General features: G+C 37.5%; 1 protein-coding gene across 1 annotated transcript; it reads left to right on the top strand.

The window, feature by feature from the left end:
* The first annotated feature begins 562 nt into the window (after window positions 1-562).
* On the top strand, window positions 563-8,113 carry dhfr (dihydrofolate reductase). The gene is made up of 6 exons (XM_073840857.1): window positions 563-720; window positions 1,103-1,152; window positions 1,258-1,363; window positions 1,461-1,587; window positions 2,259-2,374; window positions 6,830-8,113. Exons 1-6 carry the CDS (start codon window positions 611-613, stop codon window positions 6,909-6,911), a joined length of 591 nt encoding a protein of 196 aa, XP_073696958.1. The 5' UTR covers window positions 563-610; the 3' UTR covers window positions 6,912-8,113.
* The last annotated feature ends 17,227 nt before the right edge of the window (window positions 8,114-25,340 follow it).

The following is a 25,340-nucleotide window of genomic DNA, read 5'->3' as shown; positions in this document are numbered from 1 at the left end:
TGTAATTGTTATTGATTTTCCTCTGAAAAAATGTATATAAAATAGCAAATACATATTTACCATGTAGATGTAAGCAAAATCTTAATAGGTCAATATAACCCTTCTAATTAAATTATTATTACTGTGTTTTGGTAGTGACAAATTTGGGAAGAGGACATTCCAAAACTTTCTAAAAAAAAAAAACAATATGAGAATGAACTGCACAATTACTATAAATGTGTACCTTGGATATCATACAATTTGCATACATACCTATTTTTTGAAAAAAGACGTTTCCAACTCTGACTTTGGACCAATTCTGTAGAATGGCCCATATATTTATCTATCCACTACTGATTTTATACTTGTACCTTGACATTTGATCTAAGTTGCACTGCACATAAATTCTGCTTCCTATTTGCGTGCTGCACTTGCGTACTAGCTCCTTTCACCGAAGCGCGAAGCCGTCACAATAATAGAATACGCTCATTGGTCAGCTCTAGCGCGAACTTATTCCTACAGCAAATCAGATCATGAGCGTAATATAACGTAATTCATATTCATGAGCCAAGCGTTTGACGTACTTATTCGTAAGTTCGTTGGCGGGAGGTTAGCTGGTTGTGCTTTGTTTATGATATTAAAATCAGTCATGTCTCGAATACTCAACTGTATTGTAGCTGTTTGTCCAGATATGGGAATAGGGAAAAATGGAAATCTGCCATGGCATCCAATAAGACTAAGGTGAGCTCGTATTTGCTGCTAATATTCTGATATATTGATTCAACATTGTGAAAGGTGTTTGTAGTTTCTGGTGGCCTGTGTAAATAGTTTTGTATTTCGCAACAGAAGTTATAACACGTTTGCAGTTGTGTAAATCGAATGACTATTCACAAGTGAATAAAATAAAAGCATCTTACAAAAACATGAAGAGAGAATGAAAGTTGTAAGAATATTAGCTAAAGATTTTTATGGCTGCACAGATCTTTAGTTAAAAGCTTGACCCTTATCCTAGAGTCCAGTCAGCACATTTTATCATGACAGCAAAACACCTGACATATTCTTAATCTTTAACACAAGCAAGCCTCAAAAATCATCCCATTTGCTTTGATATTTATCTTTTTAGTAATGAATTCAAGCACTTTCAGAAGATGACCATGACCCCTTCTGTTGAGGGTAATAATATGCTTACATTGTCTTTTTTTTTTGTTATATTTTATTTGTTTGTTAAAAATTAGTACAGTCTTAAACCAAGTCATACATTCTGTTTGTCATTTACAGGTAAAAAGAATGTGGTCCTGATGGGCAGAAAGACGTGGTTCTCTATTCCTGCTGCAAACAGACCCCTAAAGAACAGGATCAACATTGTTCTCAGCAGAGAGCTCAAGTAATCCTCTTATAGTGTTTACAGTTTATTTCATCTTGTATGAAATCACTATGTTGTATAAAAAGAAACAGGCACTTTTATATCATTCACTTCACAGGACAGCCCCAGAGGGAGCTCACTACCTTGCTTCAGACTTTAGTTCAGCTCTCCATCTGTTAGACAGCAGTGAGCTTGAAAAACAAGTGGACCAGGTTTGGATAATTGGTGGAAGTGCTCTGTACAAGGTTGGTAAAATGACCTCTGAAGTCTGTAATATCTTTTGAGAAATTCAGGAAAGTGTAATAAAAGTATAAACATATGCTGAAAATACTTTAAATCCCCATTGTCATTGACTTTTACAATGGTCACGTTAATATTCTTACCAATTAACAGTGGTAAACTTATGTATAAACATGGAAGTATTGTGGGACTTTATTGTGGGACTTTATATATAATTTTGTGTGGTGTTGAGGTAATTGTATGGCTTCAGATCAGTTCTGTGTGTTTGTATTCATATTCTCCATTTATTTCTTCCCTTCTGAATACATTGAAATATTTTTTTCAATCTAGTATTTAACGTTTAAGTGTGACTTAATTTCACCCATCATACAACCGATTTATAAAACTAATTGTATTGTTTTTATAATGTGGTTTGATAGTTTGTAATTTGAGGGTTAAATGGCCTGTTTCACCAGTTATACACGTGCAACAGTATACATTATACACCCACCTATACATCAGTTGTATCTCAGTTATAGCGCAGTCTAGTCCAGATCTTTGTATAATCAGTTGTTATGGAAACTGCCTCAAGGCAAAATGTACAAAAGACTCCCATCCTTCATACTCCTTCCTCCTCATTCTGTTAATATCTTGTACAATGTAATCACTGTTGCGAATGTTGTGCTGTGTTCTTTAGGAGGTAATGGAGAGGTCTGGTCCCAGGCGTCTTTTTGTAACACGGGTCCTCAAGCAGTTTGACTGCGACACGTTTATACCTGACATTAACACGGACAAGTACAAGCTCCTGCCCGAGTGAGTGCTCATATAGTTGTTTTTACACTTACATCTGTAACACCTAGAGAGACGTTAGCATTGCAGTTCATTATGAAGGCAGCTCCTCAGCTATGTTAATCTGATCAAAAGTGATAGTGAAGACATTTAATGTTACAAATGATTTCTCTTTTTAATAAAAGCTGTTATTTTGATCAAAGAATCCTAAAAAAGTATCACAGTTACCACAAAATATTAAGCAGCTCAACTGTTTTTAACACTGATAATAATTTCAGTTTCTTGAGCATCAAATCAGCATATTAGAATGACACTGAAGACTGGAGTAATGATGCATGCTGAAATTTCAGCTTTATTATCACATGAATAAACTGCATTTTAAAATGTATTAAAATAGAAATCTGTTATTTTAAATTGTAATATTATTTCACAATATTACTGTGTTTTTGATCAAATAAATGCAGCCTAGGTGAGCATAAAAGACGTCTTTGAAAATGTAAAAAAAAAAAAGGCAAATAATTAGTAATAACATGATTCGTAGAGTGATATTAAAGAAGTTTACTCACAGATCAAAATTTCCTGGTAATTTACTGGCCCCCAAGTCATCTAAAATGTTCATGTCTGTTTTTCTTCAGTTAAAAGGAAATTAAGGTTTTTGAAGAAAATATTCCAGGATTTTTCTCCATATAGTGGACTTCAATGGGTATCAGCAGGTCCAAATTGCAGTTTCCAAAAAAAAAAAAAAATATATATATATATATATATATATAAAATATTAGTGGTGGGCCGTTATTGGCGTTAACGTGAGACTCTTATTGGGCGATTAAAAAAAAAAAGCTATGATGACTTTCACCTTGATATTTTAGCGCGGATGTTTACCTAGCCGAATTGCACTGTAGGGGGCGAGAACGAGTCTTCGAACCTGTGTGTATGCCTACTGTGAAATTACCACATCAAACGAGACATGCTAACATGGATGCAGCTATGAAGCCGCTGGGTTTGCTTCAGGACAGGTGCGTTGCTAGACCCTTTTTACTGGGGCACGTGCCCCAGTGAAAATCTGCTGTGCCCCAGTAAAATCTCAAATTTGAGTTATAATTTACTTTGATAATCCTGAAATAAAGACATTATGACATTATATGCAACAACTGAATTGACGCTTCTAAAAGCAATGCAGTTTAACTATGCACGCAGATATCCATGCCCGTGCGCGTCTGTGTATTTAACTGCAACGCGCACGTCGCGCAGCCTTTTACGCAGAAGTACATGCAGTGTAGGAATAGTTGGTTACACAAGTTTGTATAGTTAATTGTGTTGTAAATGCAATTGTCAAGCAGTTTGTGATGCATTTGGGAAACAGGAGATGAGCCCCTGGTCTAATGCGCCACCTGGCTTGAGAAACCCGTTCTCAAAGACTTACTTTTAGTCATTATTTGGGTAGCACACATATTCTGAATGCCTTAGGCAGAATTCAAATTAGCCATTTTAATCTAGATTAATTCCAAGATTACAGTGAGATTAATTTAGATTAAAAAAAAAATAATCTATGCCCACCACTAATATATATGCGCTTGTATTACACTAGCTTGACCTCACGCATTGCGTAATCATGCATGTGTTACATAGGCAGATGTACCAATCTAGTAGCCTGGAAAAAATCCAGACCCTAATCCAGGGGTCACCACACTCGGTCCTGGAGGGCCGGTGTCCCTACAGAGTTTAGCTCCAACCCTAATCAAACACACCTGAACCAGCTAATCAAGGTCTTAATAGGTATACTTGAAGCTGTGTTGAGGCAAGTTGAAGCTAAACTCTGCAGGACACCGGCCCTCCAGGATCAAGTTTGGTGACCCTTGCCCTAATCTATTAAGATTAAGGGTCTGGCATCGAGCAATGAAAAGGGCCTAACTCGAGGGGCGGCACCAAGCATGCATTTGAGACTCTCACTGCACGCAATTGGATAACGCCACGACCAATCACAACACTAAGCCCCATACGCTTAGCTACCAGCGGAGCTAACTGATAGATTGAACTCTTGCCGCCCTTCTTGCAAAGGAACGATTCGAGCGTGGTTTTCTGTTCCTCTTTTATATGAAAAGCCAAGTCTAACTCGTTCATTGTAGCGGCCAAAGCCGTTTCAAATAACTGGTGTTCATCTGTAGCCATCTTTCAATGTTTACTAAATGATTCCGGACGTTGCAGCGCTGTCGTCATCAGTTTAGCTCGCCTCTGGCCCGCCTACATCAGATACACCGATTTGATTGGTTCCCAGAACAGCTTACGTAATGCAGTAACATGCATCATTAGGCTCGTTTGAGATGAGCAAAATCTGCGCAGAATCGCAGTAGCTCTCCACCGACTGCGCTGACCAAAAGCATGATGGGAAACGACTGGCTGACGACACAATTTAATGCTCATTGGTTCAATCAACTGTGATGTTGCGTTCTTTTCTAAAATGTTTTATTTTTTAATCTAATATATGTGGTTATGTGTTTAAATTCTGCATGAATATTCCCAAACACTATGACAGTGCGATCTCTGTGTGTGATTTGTGATTGTCATATTACTATAAAAATATAAAATACACGTTTGTATTAAAGTAAAAATGGATGATAAATACGCCTTTCGTATGGAATTAAAAAGCAAGCACTTTGAGTGTTTTGTTCATCGTATTTATTTTCATATAAAAGCAATAGAACTTAAATTATATCATGTTTATTAGCAACACAGCACGTGATTGTGAATAACGCGATATCCGCCTTTGATCTCGTAGGTATCGGTTCCGCTTCCAGAGCTCAGAACTGTCCGTCTTGACTGCGCTTATTTTACTCCTCCCCTTACTGCAGCCGCCTCCTCTCGCCTACATTTCAGGTGAGGCTAGGCGCATCTCAAACGAGCCTATTGCTCAATGCCAGAGTGTCTTGCAGAGACAATTCAAATTGTGCTCTCGCGAGACCTCTGGATTTCCAGGGTACCAATTAGGGCTGTGCAATATATCGAACGATATTGTGAGGTGCGTTTAGTCAATGAAGCCGGTGCTTTGATTAGTAGTAAATCTCCATCACGTGCGTTCCGCTCAGGTTCCGCTGGAGCGGCAATTGATACACAGAGACGTAAATCTCTGACAAGCTACGCCATATCGAGCTTAATATCGCATTCAATATTTTAGAAACTGCTATTGGGACATTTAACCTGTTGATCCCCATTGAAGTCCACTATATGGAGAAAAATCCTGGAATGTTTTCCTCAAAAACCTTTATTTCCTTTCAACTGAAGAAAAACAGACATGAATATTTTGGATGACATGGGGGTGAGTAAATTATCAGGAAATTTTCATTCTGGAAGTGAACTTCTCCTTTAATACTAGAGTAAAGTGTTAAACTTCAAAAGGCTGTTTGCCTGACTTTTTTAAAAGTACAACTTTTTTATATATAAATGTTTATGAATATTTGTCCTTGAATAAAGTGGCATTAATGGATTTATTGGCACTGGAACAGACATGGTGTATTGTGTATCCAGAGAGAACAGTGAAGAGAGTTACATCAATGAGGAGAAAAAGCTCTCTTGTTATGTAAAAATGGCATCTAGCATCAAAGGTGGGCTGCACCAAATGTCACATCTCTCAGGCTCGCAATAAGAGAAGTTAAATGCACACAGAATGTAGACACAGGTTCATCACTGCCACTTAATCTGACAAAGAGCTAAATGGATCTTTTGTGTTCTCAAATTCATTTGATTAGTTTAAAAAGTTAATTGGCACAATTAACAAGAATCTATATAAGTCTAAAGTGAATGAACGTTCATGAGAGTACAAGCATGTGCATGTACGGTTGAGGTCAAAAGTTTACATACACCTTGCAGAATCTGTAAAAATGTTAATTATTTTAGGGATCATACAATGAACGTTATGTTTTATTTAGTATGAATAAGATATTTCACATAAAAGATGTTAACACACAGTCCACAAGAGAAAATAATAGCTTTTTGTGTAGTGATAGTTGTTAATGAGTCCCTTTGTTTGTCTTGAACAGTTAAACTGCCCACTGTTCTTTAGAAAAATCCTTTAGGTCCCACAAATTCTTTGGTTTGAAGATCAGGGTAAATTTAACTTATTTGTCTTATGAGGAAACATGTAAGTATCTTCTGTAGCTTCTGAAGGGCAGTACTAAAGGGGAAAAATGTAATTGGGCTAAATGAGAAAAATGTACACCTTCATTCTGTTCAAATAAGTACACATGCATTTTGTGTGATCCTTCATATATTGGTAAAATTAACATTTTGCAGATTCTGCAAGGTGTATGTAAACTTTTGACCTCAACTGTAATTGTGTTTGTGTCTCTATTATGTTTCGTACTGCAGGTTATTTTTTCTTATGTTCTTAGTTGAAATGCATGCTTGTAAAATCAGTCCTGACCATATAAAAACATGTGAATAATTTCTTGTTCCTTCTGTTTCTCTTTCTTGTTTCTGTCTGGTCAGATTCCCAGGTGTACCCACAGGCTTGCAAGAGGAGAATGGTGTTCAGTATGTGTTTGAAGTGTATGAGAGCACCGAACACTAAGAAGATACTTTAATGATCCTAAGGTCAGAGAAGTGGCCTGGCGGGTAGTGCGAGCGCTCTGACATGAGTGGTGCAGTTTTTTTGGAAGACCTGTTTTTAAATCAGTCTTTTGTAATTGCCTCACCCCAACACCCCTTTTTCTCCCTCTCATTTATGTTTGTCACATTTTCTGTCCAATATCCCTTGTAATAAAACTGAAATGCCCCAAAATACATTACCAGTCAAAAGTTTTTGAACAGTAAGATTTGTAATGTATTTTTTTAAGTAGTCTCTTCTGCTAACTAAGCCTGCATTTATTTGATTCAAAGTACAGCAAAAACAGTACAATTTGAAATATTTTTACTATTTACAATAACTGTTTTCTATTTGAATATATTTAAATTTAATTATTTGTAATTTATTCCTGTTATTTCAAAGCTGAATTTTTTGCATCTTTACTCCAGTCACGTCCTTCTGAAATCACTCTGATGTCCTGGTTTATTGTTCACGAAACATATATTATGTTAAAAACAGCTAAGTAGATTTTTTTTTTTTAATAGAAAGTTCAGAAAAAGTATTTATCTGAAAAAAGAAATCTTTTGTAACATTATACATGTCTTTATCATCACTTTTGATCAGTTTAAAGCGTCCTTGCTAATTAGGAGTGTTCATTTCTATAATTTCTTTCACAAAAAAAGACAGAAATAAATTACATTTTAAAATATATTCAAATCGAAAGCAGTTATTTTAAATACTGAAACTATTTCACAATACTGTTTTTGCTGTATTTTGGATCAAATAAATGCAGGCTTGGCGAGCAGAAGAGATTTATTTAAAAAAAATAAAAATAAATAAATAAATCTTACTGTCCAAAAACTTGACTAGTGGGACAGACAAAAAATGTGGCCTTTTGTAACTTTATTTACAAAGTGGAAAGTAGACAGAAAATCATGAGAAGATAGAGGGTGGGTAAAAAAGTGGTGAAATCAACAGGATTCAATCTCCCACAAGCAAAACAGCTCAACATGTTGCATGGGTGCTGACTATAGGTTTCTGGTGATTCTAGGTTTGTTTTTGTTTTGTTTTTTAAAGCAAAAACTGTTGTTTTTCCACTGTCACTGTCATACTTTTTTCAATTAGTATCAGGTTCAGTTTCTAGATTATCATTTAAAATATTCCAAAAACAACATGCCTAATTTTGCTAATAAATGTTCTTTTCCACATCTGCTATCCACTTAATTATTCTTCATCTTGCCAACTGCAAAAGACAACCTGCTCATCTCCATATCCAATAGCAACTGAAGTGTCTGCTGTTAAGCCAGCCTGAAGATCTGACTGCTTTCATGAATATGCATGTTGTGTTTCGTCTTCAGACTGGCTGATTGACAAAGGTTGTCATGTAGATTAGAGAAGGGTCACAACACTAGCACTTTCCGTCTCACCCACTCAACCTCCTTCACGACCCCCTATTTTAAAAAGCCGAATACCGCAATCAGGCGAAACCTTTTTAAGCTGATTGGTTTGGGGTATGTCAGACTAATGTACTACGAATGTTTACGACCAGGCTGAAATGAACCTGACTGGAATTCCAATTACCCAGCACATGCACCTTGTACGCACCTTAAGTAGAACTTGGATTTATTTTCAGGGTACAAACAGTATCTAGAGACTTGAAGTGTTTGCACTTTGTTATTTTATGCAAGTGCCATTTCAGACCAAAAGCTAAAGGAGAGCAGTGACTTATTATTATTATTATTATTGTTGTTATTTTTGGTGTGCCTGATGCTATTAACTACAACTTATTGTCCATTTTTATTCCACTAGGAGTCTTATTATTGTCATTTTCTTAAGTGCCATCATTGCAGGCTTATATTTAGTGACAGCAACGGACATTCAAACGGATCAATACACACCCTGCTCATCCCTCAGGAGCTGAACCGCTGCCTCAAAGGCGAGACAGTTTTGTCATTATGATGTAATCACACCATAGGAGTCATGGTCATGTGAGCATGTTGACATCAGAGTTAGAATCAAATGAGAATCTGCGCACAACGTCAGCATATGAGTTCAATAACTCTTTCACAATGTGAGAATAATGGAGCGATCACTTACTGACGCTGCATGTGTAGGGACTGGCGTCACCTTGCTCTATTAAGCTTGACTGTCCTCCTGATACACAGGGACCTGGTCTGTGTTGAGGTTGGGAGCTTGTTTCCAGACCTGAGAGCACAGGCACTTGGTCTCTCTGTCTCTCTCCTCTATCTGTGCCACTCTTTCATTCACCCTCAGTGAGTGCACATCTCCACACGTTCATCTGCCACTTCAAGCTTCAGCTTTAGTCTCACCGCTGGATTACTCTGCTTTTACAAAGATGACATGCCACTGGAACAAGCTATTGGAAAACTAGGGCTGCAACTGGTTTAAAAGAGGTAAGGATCTAATCTCATCTCCTTTAGAAGTATGCATACTTTTTTTTTTGAGAAATATACAACTTTGCATTTTTATGCTCTATAATTCATGTTTTGTGTTAATAAGAGATCTCTTGCAGATGTTTTAAATTTGTGAAGTTGTTCTTGGTTTTTTGACGCAAATGTGTGCAAGACTTGATGTGAGTGGATAGAGCTTTTTCATTAGACTTGACCTTGGCTCTATTCATCTGTAAAAATAGTATAAAAGAAGTATAAATAATTCAGACCAAATAGGATTTTCAAAGATGAGTTTCCCACACGAATGTGACTTTTTACCTTTATTTTACAACTAGATATGTGTGTGTGTGTGTGTGTGTGTGTGTGTGTGTGTGTGTGTGTGTGTGTGTGTGTATATATATATATATATATATATATATATATATATATATGTATATCTACATGTAATAGGAATTAAAGTAAAGTTTATCTAATTTCTTTGTTTAGTATAAAGTGAAATATAGAGGTTCATATGTATATAGGTCTCTAAATGGTTGAATATAAAACTATAATTCAAACAATCTTTTTCTTTTATGATACAGCAGATATGTGACCCTGGACCACAAAATCAGCCATAAGGGTAAAATGTGTTTTAATTTATTTATACATTATAGATTTATACATCACTAATACATGAATATAAAAAGCTTAATGTAAATATAAACTAGAAGCTAAAGTTCGATGACAAACTTTAAATGTTGGCTTGGAGAGCCAAATTGGGCAGCCTTCGGGCAAAAGGGCCAGCCCAGAACACTTAGAGCTCTGTAATTGAATTGTTGCTAGTAAAAATGCTATAAGTAATGCTTAGTATATTTTAGGCTAAAACAGCTTGCCATAGTGGATTAATGTGTATTTTAGGTTAAAACGGCTTGCCATACTGGAATATGTGATGAGCGCCTGCTTCAAAGCCGCGTCGCGTTGCCGTGCGGTTGCAATAAGCAAGCATTTAACCTTTTTATTATATGACTGTACTATTATTGTGTTGAATCGCTGGAGTGTTTGTATTAAAATACCTTTAAAAGACGTGCAAATGATGTCTTTGTTAACAGACACATAAATGCAGCCGTGCATCTCATGTTAGTTAGTTAAGCCTATGAAAAAAGTCATTTGCACCCAATGTAGGTCTTTAAAATATTCTTCTATATTTATTGTGTTGAATCGCTGGAGTGTTTTTATTTAAATGCCTTTAAAAGACGTGCAGTCATGTATAATTCTCAGTCGGACATCTCGGAGCTCATGTCTAACACACTGCTGTACGCAGCGATCTCTGTATGAAAACAAAATGCTCACAAACAACTGCATTTAGCTGTTGATATTTTCTAATGGGTGGAATGAATTAAATCGCTGCAATATTGTAATTAAAGGCGTTCTAATTCGTGCAAATTATGTCGTTCGTCTCCATGTAAACTCTTTGAAAGCAATCTGTACGCGGTGAAGGAAATGCTTAGGGGTTTCAATAAATTCGCTCAAACAGCTGAATTCAGGTCTTGATGTGTTCTAATGGGTATTTACAATTAAATGGCTGGAGTATTGTAATTTTAAAGGCGTTATTTATATGCATTTTCCACCAAATTCAAAGTGAAAGTAAGTCACAGCTCGGTAACATGTTCGTTAGTGAAACCTATTGAACAGCTCATTTGCAGCTAATGTAGTTCTTTAAAATATTCTTGTATATTTATTGTGTTGGATCGCTGGAGTGTTTTTATTTAAATGCTTTTAAAAGACGTGCAGTCATGTTTAATTCTCAGTCGGGTAAGTTAGCTCCGATCCGTGAAAGCTCGTCTGTATAAATTTGCTGAAGACAGTGCTTTAACTTTGAAATAAAACAGATCACAAAAGGCTGATTTGTTGATGTGTTCTAATGGGTATTTACAAACAAATCGCTGAAATATATTTATTTTAAAGGCGTTCTAATTCGTGCAATTTATGTTGTTTGCGAGCACATGTAGAGAGAGAGTACATGCTGACGGCTTGTATAAGCGCTGAAGGGTGCGAGCTTTTCTTTTACAAGAACTACTCACAAACCACTGAATTTAGCTGTTGATATGTTCTAATGGGTATTTAGAGTTAAATCGCTGTAATAATGACATTTTAAGGCGATATTTATTTGTATTTCCACGGATTTCAGAGTGACTGTAAGTAAGAGGTTTGAGTCCCGCCTCTTCAGTCGAGAGGTATTACTGTTAGAGGGCGCATTTTTTCTCAGCCCATGTAATTCATTGGGAAGTTTGTCATATTCAAAAATTAATAATAAATCAACTGTACATCTGATCAGTCCAAATAGATATAGCAACTCTTTCGGGACAAGGGCCCAGGTCTCTGCCAAGTTTGGGCCTTGTGGCTTCAAAGGCCTCGGAGGAGTAGCTGTCAGAAATTTCTGTAGGTCATAAGAATAATAAAATATAACTAGAAGCTAAAGTTCGATGACAAACTTTAAATGTTGGCTTGGAGAGCCAAATTGGGCAGCCTTCGGGCAAAAGGGCCAGCCCAGAACACTTAGAGCTCTGTAATCGAATTGTTGCTAGTAAAAATGCTATAAGTAATGCTTAGTATATTTTAGGCTAAAACAGCTTGCCATAGTGGATTAATGTGTATTTTAGGTTAAAACGGCTTGCCATACTGGAATATGTGATGAGCGCCTGCTTCAAAGCCGCGTCGCGTTGCCGTGCGGTTGCAATAAGCAAGCATTTAACCTTTTTATTATATGACTGTACTATTATTGTGTTGAATCGCTGGAGTGTTTGTATTAAAATACCTTTAAAAGACGTGCAAATGATGTCTTTGTTAACAGACACATAAATGCAGCCGTGCATCTCATGTTAGTTAGTTAAGCCTATGAAAAAAGTCATTTGCACCCAATGTAGGTCTTTAAAATATTCTTCTATATTTATTGTGTTGAATCGCTGGAGTGTTTTTATTTAAATGCCTTTAAAAGACGTGCAGTCATGTATAATTCTCAGTCGGACATCTCGGAGCTCATGTCTAACACACTGCTGTACGCAGCGATCTCTGTATGAAAACAAAATGCTCACAAACAACTGCATTTAGCTGTTGATATTTTCTAATGGGTGGAATGAATTAAATCGCTGCAATATTGTAATTTTAAAGGCGTTCTAATTCGTGCAAATTATGTCGTTCGTCTCCATGTAAACTCTTTGAAAGCAATCTGTACGCGGTGAAGGAAATGCTTAGGGGTTTCAATAAATTCGCTCAAACAGCTGAATTCAGGTCTTGATGTGTTCTAATGGGTATTTACAATTAAATGGCTGGAGTATTGTAATTTTAAAGGCGTTATTTATATGCATTTTCCACCGAAATCAAAGTGAAAGTAAGTCACAGCTCGGTAACATGTTCGTTAGTGAAACCTATTGAACAGCTCATTTGCAGCTAATGTAGTTCTTTAAAATATTCTTTTATATTTATTGTGTTGGATCGCTGGAGTGTTTTTATTTAAATGCTTTTAAAAGACGTGCAGTCATGTTTAATTCTCAGTCGGGTAAGTTAGCTCCGATCCATGAAAGCTCGTCTGTATAAATTTGCTGAAGACAGTGCTTTAACTTTGAAATAAAACAGATCACAAAAGGCTGATTTGTTGATGTGTTCTAATGGGTATTTAGAGTTAAATCGCTGTAATAATGACATTTTTAAGGCGATATTTATTTGTATTTCCACGGATTTCAGAGTGACTGTAAGTAAGAGGTTTGAGTCCCGCCTCTTCAGTCGAGAGGTATTACTGTTAGAGGGCGCATTTTTTCTCAGCCCATGTAATTCATTGGGAAGTTTGTCATATTCAAAAATTAATAATAAATCAACTGTACATCTGATCAGTCCAAATAGATATAGCAACTCTTTCGGGACAAGGGCCCAGGTCTCTGCCAAGTTTGGGCCTTGTGGCTCCAAAGGCCTCGGAGGAGTAGCTGTCAGAAATTTCTGTAGGTCATAAGAATAATAAAATATAATAATAATAATAAGTTTAAATAGCATAACAGTATGTTGGCTCTCCAAGCCAACATAACTAGAAGCTAAAGTTCGATGACAAACTTTAAATGTTGGCTTGGAGAAGCAAACCTGGCAGCCTTCGGGTAAAAGGGCCAGCCCAGAACACCATAGTGGATTAATATGTGTATTTTAGGTTAAAACGGCTTGCCATACTGGAATAAGTGATGAGCGCCTGCTTCAAAGCCGCGTCGCGTTGCCGTGCGGTTGAGCCGAAAAGCAGAAATAAGCAAGCATTTAAACTTTTTATTATATGACTGAACTATTATTGTGTTGAATCGCCGGAGTGTTTGTATTAAAATACCTTTAAAAGACGTGCAAATGATGTCTTTGTTAACAGACACATAAATGCAGCCGTGCATCTCATGTTAGTTAAGCCTATGAAAAACGTCATTTTCACCCAATGCAGGTCTTTAAAATATTCTTCTATATTTATTGTGTTGAATCGCTGGAGTGTTTTTATTTAAATGCCTTTAAAAGACGTGCAGTCATTTATAATTCTCAGTCGGACATCTCGGAGCTCATCATGTCTAACACACTGCTGAATGCAGCGCTTTCTGTATGAAAAAAAAAAAAATAGTCACAAACAACTGCATTTAGCCGTTGATATTTTGTAATGGGTGGACTGAATTAAATCGCTGCAATATTATAATTTTAAAGGCGGTCAAATTTGTGCAAATTATGTCGTTCCTCTCCATGTAAACTCGTTGAAAGCAATCTGTACGCGGTGAAGGAAATGCTTAGGGGTTTCAATAAATTCGCTCAAACAGCTGAATTCAGGTCTTGATGTGTTTCTAATGGGTATTTACAATTAAATGGCTGGAGTATTGTAATTTTAAAGGCGTTATTTATATGCATTTTCCACCGAAATCAAAGTGAAAGTAAGTCTCAGCTCGGTAACATGTTCGTTAGTGAAACCTATTGAACAGCTCATTTGCAGCTAATGTAGTTCTTTAAAATATTCTTGTATATTTATTGTGTTGGATCGCTGGAGTGTTTTTATTTAAATGCTTTTAAAAGACGTGCAGTCATGTATAATTCCCAGTCAGGTTAGCTCTGATCCGTGAAAGCTTGTTTGTATAACACATTTGCTGAAGACACTGCGGTCACACCATCTGCGCTTCGTAAAAGTGCGGTCACGCCATCTCCGCCTAAAGTTACGTTGCGCGCCTATATAGATATTTACGGTAACAAACACCTCCGACCTAACGCGGCGCATTTCATGTTACTAAACTGCTTTTAAGAACTGCATACCGTAGTCAGGACCAATGCTATTAACAATCTCTCTATCTCTGTCTCCCCCCCCCCCCCCAAAAAAAAACTATTAATCTGACATGCGCAAAAAAATCATAAAAATATAAAAATCGAATTCTTTTCTTCAAACTCCAACATATTTTTGTTCTGCATCCTATCACTGTGGTGATTTACATGCTGTTTAACGGTTTCATTATTTTATAATTGAATACCAAAGTTTTTTTTTATTTATACCATTTTTCTCAATATAGACATTTTTTTAAACCATAAAAATATGAAATCAAACTAATACTCCAGCAGATTATTGTTCTGCATGTCCTGTATGTTATATGCTGTATCATTTATTTTAATTACATACCAAAGTCGACATATGCTATTGACATTGCTATATAGACAATTTAAAAATTCATAAAAAAATGAAATCAAATTGTTTTCTGAAAACTCCAACAGATTATTGTTCCTCATCTCCTCAAGTACCACTGTGGTGATTTTCAAGTTGTTTTACTGTATCATTTTTTTATAATTTCATACCAAAGTCGACATATGCTATTGACATTGCTATATAGGCATTTAAAAAAATTCATAAAAAAATGAAATCAAATTGTTTTCTGAAAACTCCAACAGATTATTGTTCTACATCTCCTCACGTACCACTGTGGTGATTTTCAAGTTGTTTTACTGTATCATTTTTTAATAATTGCATACCAAATTCGACATATGCAATTGACATTGCTATATAGGCATTTTAAAAATTCATAAAAAAATGAAATCAAATTGTTTTCTGAAAACTCCAACAGATTATTGTTCTACATCTCCTCACGTACCACTGTGGTGATTTTCAAGTTGTTTTACTGTATCATTTTTTAATAATTGCATACCAAATTCGACATATGCAATTGACATTGCTATATAGGCATTTTAAAAATTCATAAAAAAATGAAATCAAATTGTTTTCTGAAAACTCCAACAGATTATTGTTCTACATCTCCTCACGTACCACTGTGGTGATTTTCAAGTTGTTTTACTGTATCATTTTTTAATAATTGCATACCAAATTTGACATATGCAATTGACATTGCTATATAGGCATTTTAAAAATTCATAAAAAAATGAAATCAAATTGTTTTCTGAAAACTCCAACAGATTATTGTTCTTCATCTCCTCAAGTACCACTGTGGTGATTTTCAAGTTGTTTTACTGTATCATTTTTTAATAATTTCATACCAAAGTCGACATATGCCATTGACATTGCTATATAGGCATTTAAAAAAATTCATAAAAAAAATGAAATCAAATTGTTTTCTGAAAACTCCAACAGATTATTGTTCTACATCTCCTCAAGTACCACTGTGGTGATTTTCAAGTTGTTTTACTGTATCATTTTTTAATAATTGCATACCAAATTCGACATATGCAATTGACATTGCTATATAGGCATTTTAAAAATTCATAAAAAAATGAAATCAAATTGTTTTCTGAAAACTCCAACAGATTATTGTTCTTCATCTCCTCAAGTACCACTGTGGTGATTTCCAAGTTGTTTTACTGTATCATTTTTTAATAATTTCATACGAAAGTCGACATATGCTATTGACATTGCTATATAGGCATTTAAAAAAATTCATAAAAAAATGAAATCAAATTGTTTTCTGAAAACTCCAACAGATTATTGTTCTACATCTCCTCAAGTACCACTGTGGTGATTTTCAAGTTGTTTTACTGTATCATTTTTTAATAATTGCATACCAAATTCGACATATGCAATTGACATTGCTATATAGGCATTTTAAAAATTCATAAAAAAATGAAATCAAATTGTTTTCTGAAAACTCCAACAGATTATTGTTCTTCATCTCCTCAAGTACCACTGTGGTGATTTTCAAGTTGTTTTACTGTATCATTTTTTAATAATTTCATACCAAAGTCGACATATGCTATTGACATTGGTATATAGACATTTTAAAAATTCATAAAAAAATGAAATCAAATTGTTTTCTGAAAACTCCAACAGATTATTGTTCTTCATCTCCTCAAGTACCACTGTGGTGATTTTCAAGTTGTTTTACTGTATCATTTTTTAATAATTTCATACCAAAGTCGACATATGCCATTGACATTGCTATATAGGCATTTAAAAAAATTCATAAAAAAAATGAAATCAAATTGTTTTCTGAAAACTCCAACAGATTATTGTTCTACATCTCCTCAAGTACCACTGTGGTGATTTTCAAGTTGTTTTACTGTATCATTTTTTAATAATTTCATACCAAAGTCGACATATGCTATTGACATTGCTATATAGGCATTTAAAAAAATTCATAAAAAAATGAAATCAAATTGTTTTCTGAAAACTCCAACAGATTATTGTTCTACATCTCCTCAAGTACCACTGTGGTGAGTTTCAAGTTGTTTTACTGTATAATTTTTTAATAATTTCATACCAAAGTCGACATATGCTATTGACATTGGTATATAGACATTTTAAAAATTCATAAAAAAATGAAATCAAATTGTTTTCTGAAAACTCCAACAGATTATTGTTCTTCATCTCCTCAAGTACCACTGTGGTGATTTTCAAGTTGTTTTACTGTATCATTTTTTAATAATTTCATACCAAAGTCGACATATGCCATTGACATTGCTATATAGGCATTTAAAAAAATTCATAAAAAAAATGAAATCAAATTGTTTTCTGAAAACTCCAACAGATTATTGTTCTACATCTCCTCAAGTATCACTGTGGTGATTTTCAAGTTGTTTTACTGTATCATTTTTTTATAATTTCATACCAAAGTCAAGACAAATGCTGTTTACATTGCTTTATAGGTATAAACAAAATATAAAAATATGAAATCAAATTGTTTTCTGAAAACTCAACCAGATGTTTGTTCTGCATCTTCTCAAGTATCACTGTGATGATTTTCAAGTTGTTTTACTGTATCATTTTATAATAATTCCATACCAAAGTCAACATATGCAATTGACATTGCTATATAGGCATTTTAAAAATTCATAAAAATATGAAATCAAATTGTTTTCTGAAAACTCCAACAGATTATTGTTCTACATCTCCTCAAGCACCACTGTGGTGATTTTCAAGTTGTTTTACTGTATACTTTTTTAATAAAAAGTCGACATATGCTATTTACATTGCTTTATAGATATACATTTTTTTATAAAAATATGAAATCAAATTGTTTTCTGAAATCTCCAAACGATTATTGTTCTTCATCCCCTCAAGTACCACTGTGGTGATTTTCATGCAGCTTAACATGCAGTTTAATTGTTTTTATAATTGCATACCAAATCTGGACCAATAATATTTCTCTATAAATACATGATTAATAAAAACATAAAAATATGAAATCAAATTATTTTCTGAAAACTCTAAAAACAGATTATTAGTTCCCCTTCAGTCGAATCACTACGACGTTACATTGGGACAGAAGAAAAAGAAGTGTTCCTGCAGGCGCCCGTTTTCACGGCCTCAACAAAGCCTCCAGCGAGCAAGCCCCATTGAGTGCACAGTGGTGCCGCGGTTTCCTGCCTGGGCAGACCGGGACTAAAAGAGCAATTTCTCACGGCTGTGTTAGACGTTCTTTTAAGAAAGGCTTTCCGGCCGTGCGTTTGTGGGTGCGGCAGTTACCTCACCTCTCTGGACGGACATGAACGCTGTCTCACATGTCTAGGTCGTGAACATGCTGGGGCAGCGTTCCCGGATGGTTTGTGGGTTCATTGCGAACACATGACCATGGCTATGCTGAAGTCTCACCGCTCGTTCGTGAGACGGCTCCACTCATCGTCCCGCAGTAGGCGGTTAAACCATCAATGTTTTTCAGCCACCGTGGGAGACACGAGGGAGACTTGCAGATCACTGTGCCAAACGTTCCGCCGGCCCCAAACGCCCTGCGGACTTCCGCACCTCAGCGTGGTCCCGCCGAGATGCCAGAGCAGTACGCTTCCCCGCATGCCGGGCTGAGCGTCTCCTTTGGCACTCCACAGGAGGGGGAGATGTCTGTTGCAGCATCAGAGGGAGAGTCTGAGAGTGAGGATGCCATCCCGGCGGCGCAGCACCCCTCCGAGGTTTCTTCCCAGAGGTGCACGAGGAGCTGGTCAAAATGTGGCGGGCACCTTCTTCATCTTGCCCGCTCCCCAGCTCCTCTCCCCTCGCCACCCTCCGCCCCCAGTTCGACGGTACCCACATTTTCTCAAAAAGAGAAACCAGGGAAGAAGGTAAGCACTGCTTAGTGCAGGTTGACTCTTCTCCAGGACGTACATCCTTCTGGGTTCAGTCTCTTTTCCCTGTCTCCCCCCAGGCTGCCCCACCACGGTCACGACGGTCAATTCCCTTGCTACTGCCACGGTGGTTGATACGGACGGTACGGCATGGCTTGGCTTTGCGATTCAGCTCTCCAGGCGTCCGCCCAGGTTCAGAGGTACCCTTTACATTTTTGTTCCCATTTTGTTACCAGAGGTACCCTTTTCAAGCTTGCCTCTGTCCTGCTTGCGGAGGATACGATCCAGCCTGCCCCTCCAGCCGAGCTGAAGTTAGGGTCTTACTGTCTCTACTTCAACGTGCCCAGAAAGAATGGTGGATAAACACCCATCCTGGATGGAGCTCTGTTTCAGCCCCTTTTCAGGCTATCGGATCAGATGCTCACGATGAAGTGCATACGAGTATGCTTCCGTCTCCAGGGGTGGGTTGAAGAACACTCGCTGTTACGTCTCGATTCCTCCCCGGCTCAGACCCCTTCTGCGGTCTGCCCCCGGGGGTCGAGTGTTTCAGTGAAAAGTGCTTCCATTTGGCCAGTCCCCTTCTCCCCGCATCCTTCTTAAGGCCACGGGAGCTTTCCTGTCCCCTCTTCGGCAGACAGGGATTCGCGTTTACAACCGTCTCGATGACTGGTGCCTTTCAGCTCACTCGCGAGTTCAGTTGTGCGAATTTGGGGACTTGGTGCTTCGGCACCTCTGCCATCTGGTCCTTCAGGCCAACCGAGAGAAGAGCAGACTCCCTCTAGAATAGAGGGGGATGTCTTTTCCCGGGCTGGAGCCAGACTCGGTCAACAGGACAGCCCGCCTTGCCACCAAGAGTGCGCAGTCAGTGCTGTAGTGCCTATGATTATGCAGTCACAACTCATCGGTCCTTTTCAAAATTTTGAGGCTCCTGGGGCACATGACAGCTTCAGCCGTTTTTCCGTTGAGCTCGTTTCATGTGAGACCGCTTCAGCACGATCGAGTCCTGAGATGGACATAGCATCTCGGCTCAATCTGGACTGGAGTTTTCCTGCAGTGTTGCTGACTAGTCAGCCCGTGGCTTTCCACAGGTTGAGATGCTGTGTGCAACGGGCACTTAGAGCTCATCCACCATCTGCTCCTACGGAGTCAAACGTGGCAGACATTGCTACATGCCATTCTCATGATGCCAGGGAAACTTAACCGTACGGCCTGTTGGCTTCCACGGCAGTCCAACCACCCTGCGGAATGGCGACTCCACCCCGTGACGCTATTTCGCCAATGCCCAGCCACATTCGCTCGCCCTTCCCGATTCCTCCCTTTGCCAGTCGCCTCTTCTCAAAGTGGCACTGGCACACAGCTGACCTCCGGGGCTCAAGTACGTCTGTGCAAGTCCAGGGAGGACGAGGTGTAAGTCTTGCTGGTTGCGCCACGGGAGTGGCCCACCCGGACTTAGGTCTCCCTCACGGCAGCCCCTCCCTGTTAGGGCAAGGATTGACACCCGCAGACCTCTCCTTCCTCAGGCCGTGATAGAAACTATCGCTCAGTCCCGAGCCCCGTCTACCAGGCAGGCTTTTGCACTGAGATGGGGTCTGTTTGCTGACTGGTGTTCCTCTTGCGGAGAGGACCCACAGAGATGCACGATTGCAGTAATGCTTTCCTTCCTGCAAGAGAAGTTGGAGGGCAGGCTGTCCCCTTCGACTCTCAAAGTGTACGTTGCTGCTATCGCAGCGTATCATGATGCAGTAGGTGTAACATCGCTTGGTAAGCACCAACTCATCGTGAGGTTCCTGAGAGGTGCGAGGAGGATCAATCCTCCCAGACCGCACCTCGTACCCTCTTGGGATCTCTCCCTCGCCCTCCAAGGCCTGCGGGACGCCCCATTCGAGCCACTGGCGTCAGTTGAGCTAAAATTTCTGTCACTTAAGACAGCACTCCTGACTGCCCTGGCTTCCATCAAGAGGGTAGGGGACCTACAAGCCTTCTCTGTTAGCGAAGCGTGCCTAGAATTCGGGCCAGGCGATTCTCACGTTATCCTGAGACCCGGCTACATGCCCAAGGTTCCCACCACGCCTTTCTGCGATCAGGTGGTGAATCTGCAAGCTCTGACCCTGGAGGAGGTTTGGCTATGTAGTGTCCAGTCTGTGCTTCACGCATATATGAAAGCCGCACTCGGCCCTTCAGACGCACCGAGCAGCTCTTTGTCTGCTTTGGAGGTCAGCAGAAAGGGAATGCGGTCTCCAAACAGAGGTTGGCTCATTGGGTGGTAGATGCCATCTCCCTGTCATACTTGTATCAGGGACTGCCATGCCCCTTAGGTGTTCGTGCCCACTCCACACGGAGTGTTGCCTCATCCTATGCGTTGGCTCATGGCGCCTCGCTAGCAAATATCTGTAGAGCTGCGGGCTGGGCGACACTGAATACCTTCGCTAGGTTTTATAACCTTCGCGTAGAGGCTGTTTCCTCCCGTGTCCTAACATAAGGACTTCAGGTGAGGGGAGGTCGGCTGGTGTCGGCTTGCTGCGCCATTCCCATGAGGATCCGTGTGCTATTTTCCCATTAACCCTGGGTCCTCCATGCCCCGCAGTCAGGGCTAGTTGCGGAGTAGTTCCTGACTGTGCTCCTGCCGGGTCTCCTTCGCCCCGCTGGTTGTGGCAATATATGTTTCAGTATTTTCCGGTGGTCAACCAGAAGGCCTCTGTTTCCCTCGTATGTCCCTAAGAACTTATGGATATATTGAATTATTTTTATTTCCACATGGAAAGATCTCATGTGCTCCGCCCCCCAACCATGCTTCCGTACAACTGGCATTCCTGTTTTGGCCCCCAGGACGTTGGGAAGGTTACATTAACACTCCCACCTGCTAGCACGTATACCTGCCGGCACGTGGGATTGTGCCAACTGCTATATCACAGCTATGCAGATGATACCCAGATTTAACTAGCCTTATCGCCAAATGACTACAGCCCCATTGACTCCCTCTGCAAATGCATTGATGAAATTAGTTGGATGTACCAAAGCTTTCTTCAATTAAACAAGGAGAAAACAGAAGTCTTTGCATTTGGAAACAAGGATGAAGTTCATAAGGTAAATGCGTACCTTGATGCAAGGGGTCAAAAAACAAAAAATCAAGTCAAGAATCTTGGTGTGATTCTGGAGTCAGACCTGTTTCAGTAGCCATGTCAAAGCAGTAACTAAATCAGCATTCTATCATCTCAAAACCATTGCAAGAATTAGATGTTTTGTTTCCTGTCAAGACTTGGAGAAACTTGTTCATGCCTTTATCACCAGCAGGGTGGACTATTGTAATGGTCTCCTCACTTGCCTTCACAATAAGACCATTGGACAGTTGCAGCTCATACAGAACGCTGCTGCCAGGATTCTGACTAGAACCAGAAAATCAGAGCATATTACACCAGTTCTCAGGTCCTTACACTGGCTACCAGTTATGTTTAAGATAGATTTTAAAGTACTTTTACTTGTTTATAAAGCACTACAGGACCTACATACATTGCAGATATGCTCACTGAATATAAACCTAACAGACAACTCAGATCACTAGGATCGAGTCAGTTAGTAATATCAAGGGTTCACAAAAAACAAGGGGAATCCGCTTTTTGCTATTATGCCGCCCGCAGTTGGAACCAGCTTCCAGAAGAGATCAGATGTGCTAATACATTAGCCACATTTAAATCCAGACTCAAAACTCATCTGTTCAGTTGTGCATTTATTGAATGAGCACTGTGCTACGTCCGAACAGACTGCATTATTTTATGTATACTGTGCTAATTAATTTTAAAATACATTTCATCTTAAATGATCTTAAATGTTCTTAAATTCTCTGTTTTTATTGTTGTGATTATTATTTTAAATTTTTATGATTTTTATGCTATTATGATTTTAATTCCTTTTATGTTTAGCACTTTGCATTGCAATTGTGTATGAAATGTGATATATAAATAAACTTGCCTTGCCTTGCCTCGCCTTGCCTTGCCTTGTTCCCAATGTAACGTGGAAGTGATTCGACTGAAGGGGAACGTTTAGGTTATGTAGGTAACCCTCGTTCCGTGAAGGAGGGAACGGAGACGTTAGATTCCCCTGCCACGACCTTGCCGTCGCGATGACCGCGATGATTTTTTATATCTATAAAGCAATGTAAATAGCATATGTCTTGAATTTGGTATGAAATTATTAAAAGTTTTACAGTAAAACAACTTGAAAATCACCACAGTCGTACTTGAGGAGATGAAGAACAATAACATGTTGGAGTTTTCAGAAAACAATTTGATATCATATATATATATATTTTGACTTTGGTATGAAATTATTAAAAGTTTTACAGTAAAACAACTTGAAAATCACCACAGTGGTGCTTGAGGAGATGTAGAACAATAATCTGTTGGAGTTTTCAGAAAACAATTTGATTTCATATTTTTATGAATTTTTAAATTGTCTTTATAGCAATGTCAATTGCATACGTCGACTTTGGTATGCAATTATTAAAAAATTATACAGTAAAACAACTTGAAAATCACCACAGTGGTACTTGAGGAGATGAAGAACAATAATCTGTTGGAGTTTTCAGAAAACAATTTGATTTCATATTTTTATGAATTTTTTTAAATGCCTATATAGCAATGTCAATAGCATATGTCGACTTTGGTATGAAATTATTAAAAAATTATACAGTAAAACAACTTGAAAATCACCACAGTGGTACTTGAGGAGATGAAGAACAATAATCTGTTGGAGTTTTCAGAAAACAATTTGATTTCATATTTTTATGAATTTTTTTAAATGCCTATATAGCAATGTCAATAGCATATGTCGACTTTGGTATGAAATTATTAAAAAATGATACAGTAAAACAACTTGAAAATCACCACAGTGGTACTTGAGGAGATGAAGAACAATAATCTGTTGGAGTTTTCAGAAAACAATTTGATTTCATTTTTTTATGAATTTTTAAAATGTCTATATACCAATGTCAATTGCATATGTCGACTTTGGTATGAAATTATTAAAAAATGATACAGTAAAACAACTTGAAAATCACCACAGTGGTACTTGAGGAGATGTAGAACAATAATCTGTTGGAGTTTTCAGAAAACAATTTGATTTCATTTTTTTATGAATTTTTTTAAATGCCTATATAGCAATGTCAATAGCATATGTCGACTTTGGTATAAAATTATTAAAAAAATGATACAGTAAAACAACTTGAAAATCACCACAGTGGTACTTGAGGAGATGAAGAACAATAATCTGTTGGAGTTTTCAGAAAACAATTTGATTTCATTTTTTTATGAATTTTTAAAATGTCTATATACCAATGTCAATTGCATATGTCGACTTTGGTATGAAATTATTAAAAAATGATACAGTAAAACAACTTGAAAATCACCACAGTGGTACTTGAGGAGATGTAGAACAATAATCTGTTGGAGTTTTCAGAAAACAATTTGATTTCATTTTTTTATGAATTTTTTTAAATGCCTATATAGCAATGTCAATAGCATATGTCGACTTTGGTATGAAATTATTAAAAAATGATACAGTAAAACAACTTGAAAATCACCACAGTGGTACTTGAGGAGATGAAGAACAATAATCTGTTGGAGTTTTCAGAAAACAATTTGATTTCATTTTTTTATGAATTTTTAAAATGTCTATATACCAATGTCAATTGCATATGTCGACTTTGGTATGAAATTATTAAAAAATGATACAGTAAAACAACTTGAAAATCACCACAGTGGTACTTGAGGAGATGTAGAACAATAATCTGTTGGAGTTTTCAGAAAACAATTTGATTTCATTTTTTTATGAATTTTTTTAAATGCCTATATAGCAATGTCAATAGCATATGTCGACTTTGGTATGAAATTATTAAAAAATGATACAGTAAAACAACTTGAAAATCACCACAGTGGTACTTGAGGAGATGAAGAACAATAATCTGTTGGAGTTTTCAGAAAACAATTTGATTTCATTTTTTTATGAATTTTTAAAATGCCTATATAGCAATGTCAATTGCATATGTCGAATTTGGTATGCAATTATTAAAAAATAATACAGTAAAGCAACTTGAAAATCACCACAGTGGTACTTGAGGAGATGTAGAACAATAATCTGTTGGAGTTTTCAGAAAACAATTTGATTTCATTTTTTTATGAATTTTTTTAAATGCCTATATAGCAATGTCAATAGCATATGTCGACTTTGGTATGAAATTATAAAAAAATGATACAGTAAAACAACTTGAAAATCACCACAGTGGTACTTGAGGAGATGAGGAACAATAATCTGTTGGAGTTTTCAGAAAACAATTTGATTTCATTTTTTTATGAATTTTTAAATTGTCTATATACCAATGTCAATAGCATATGTCGACTTTGGTATGAAATTATAAAAAAATGATACAGTAAAACAACTTGAAAATCACCACAGTGGTACTTGAGGAGATGTAGAACAATAATCTGTTGGAGTTTTCAGAAAACAA

The sequence above is a fragment of the Garra rufa genome, chromosome 5, assembly GCF_049309525.1.
Source record: "Garra rufa chromosome 5, GarRuf1.0, whole genome shotgun sequence".
NCBI lineage: Eukaryota > Metazoa > Chordata > Actinopteri > Cypriniformes > Cyprinidae > Garra > Garra rufa.
Note: the sequence above shows the minus strand (reverse complement) of the source record. Positions and strands in the feature narration are given on the sequence as shown.

Excerpts from the sequence above, each read along its gene's own strand:
- dhfr (XM_073840857.1), top strand. The coding sequence starts at position 611 with ATGATATTAAAATCAGTCATGTCTCGAATACTCAACTGTATTGTAGCT. Across the intron at positions 721-1,102 it reads TGGCATCCAATAAGACTAAG|TAATGAATTCAAGCACTTTC; the intron begins GTGAGCTCGTAT and ends TTATCTTTTTAG. Across the intron at positions 1,588-2,258 it reads GTGGAAGTGCTCTGTACAAG|GAGGTAATGGAGAGGTCTGG; the intron begins GTTGGTAAAATG and ends TGTGTTCTTTAG.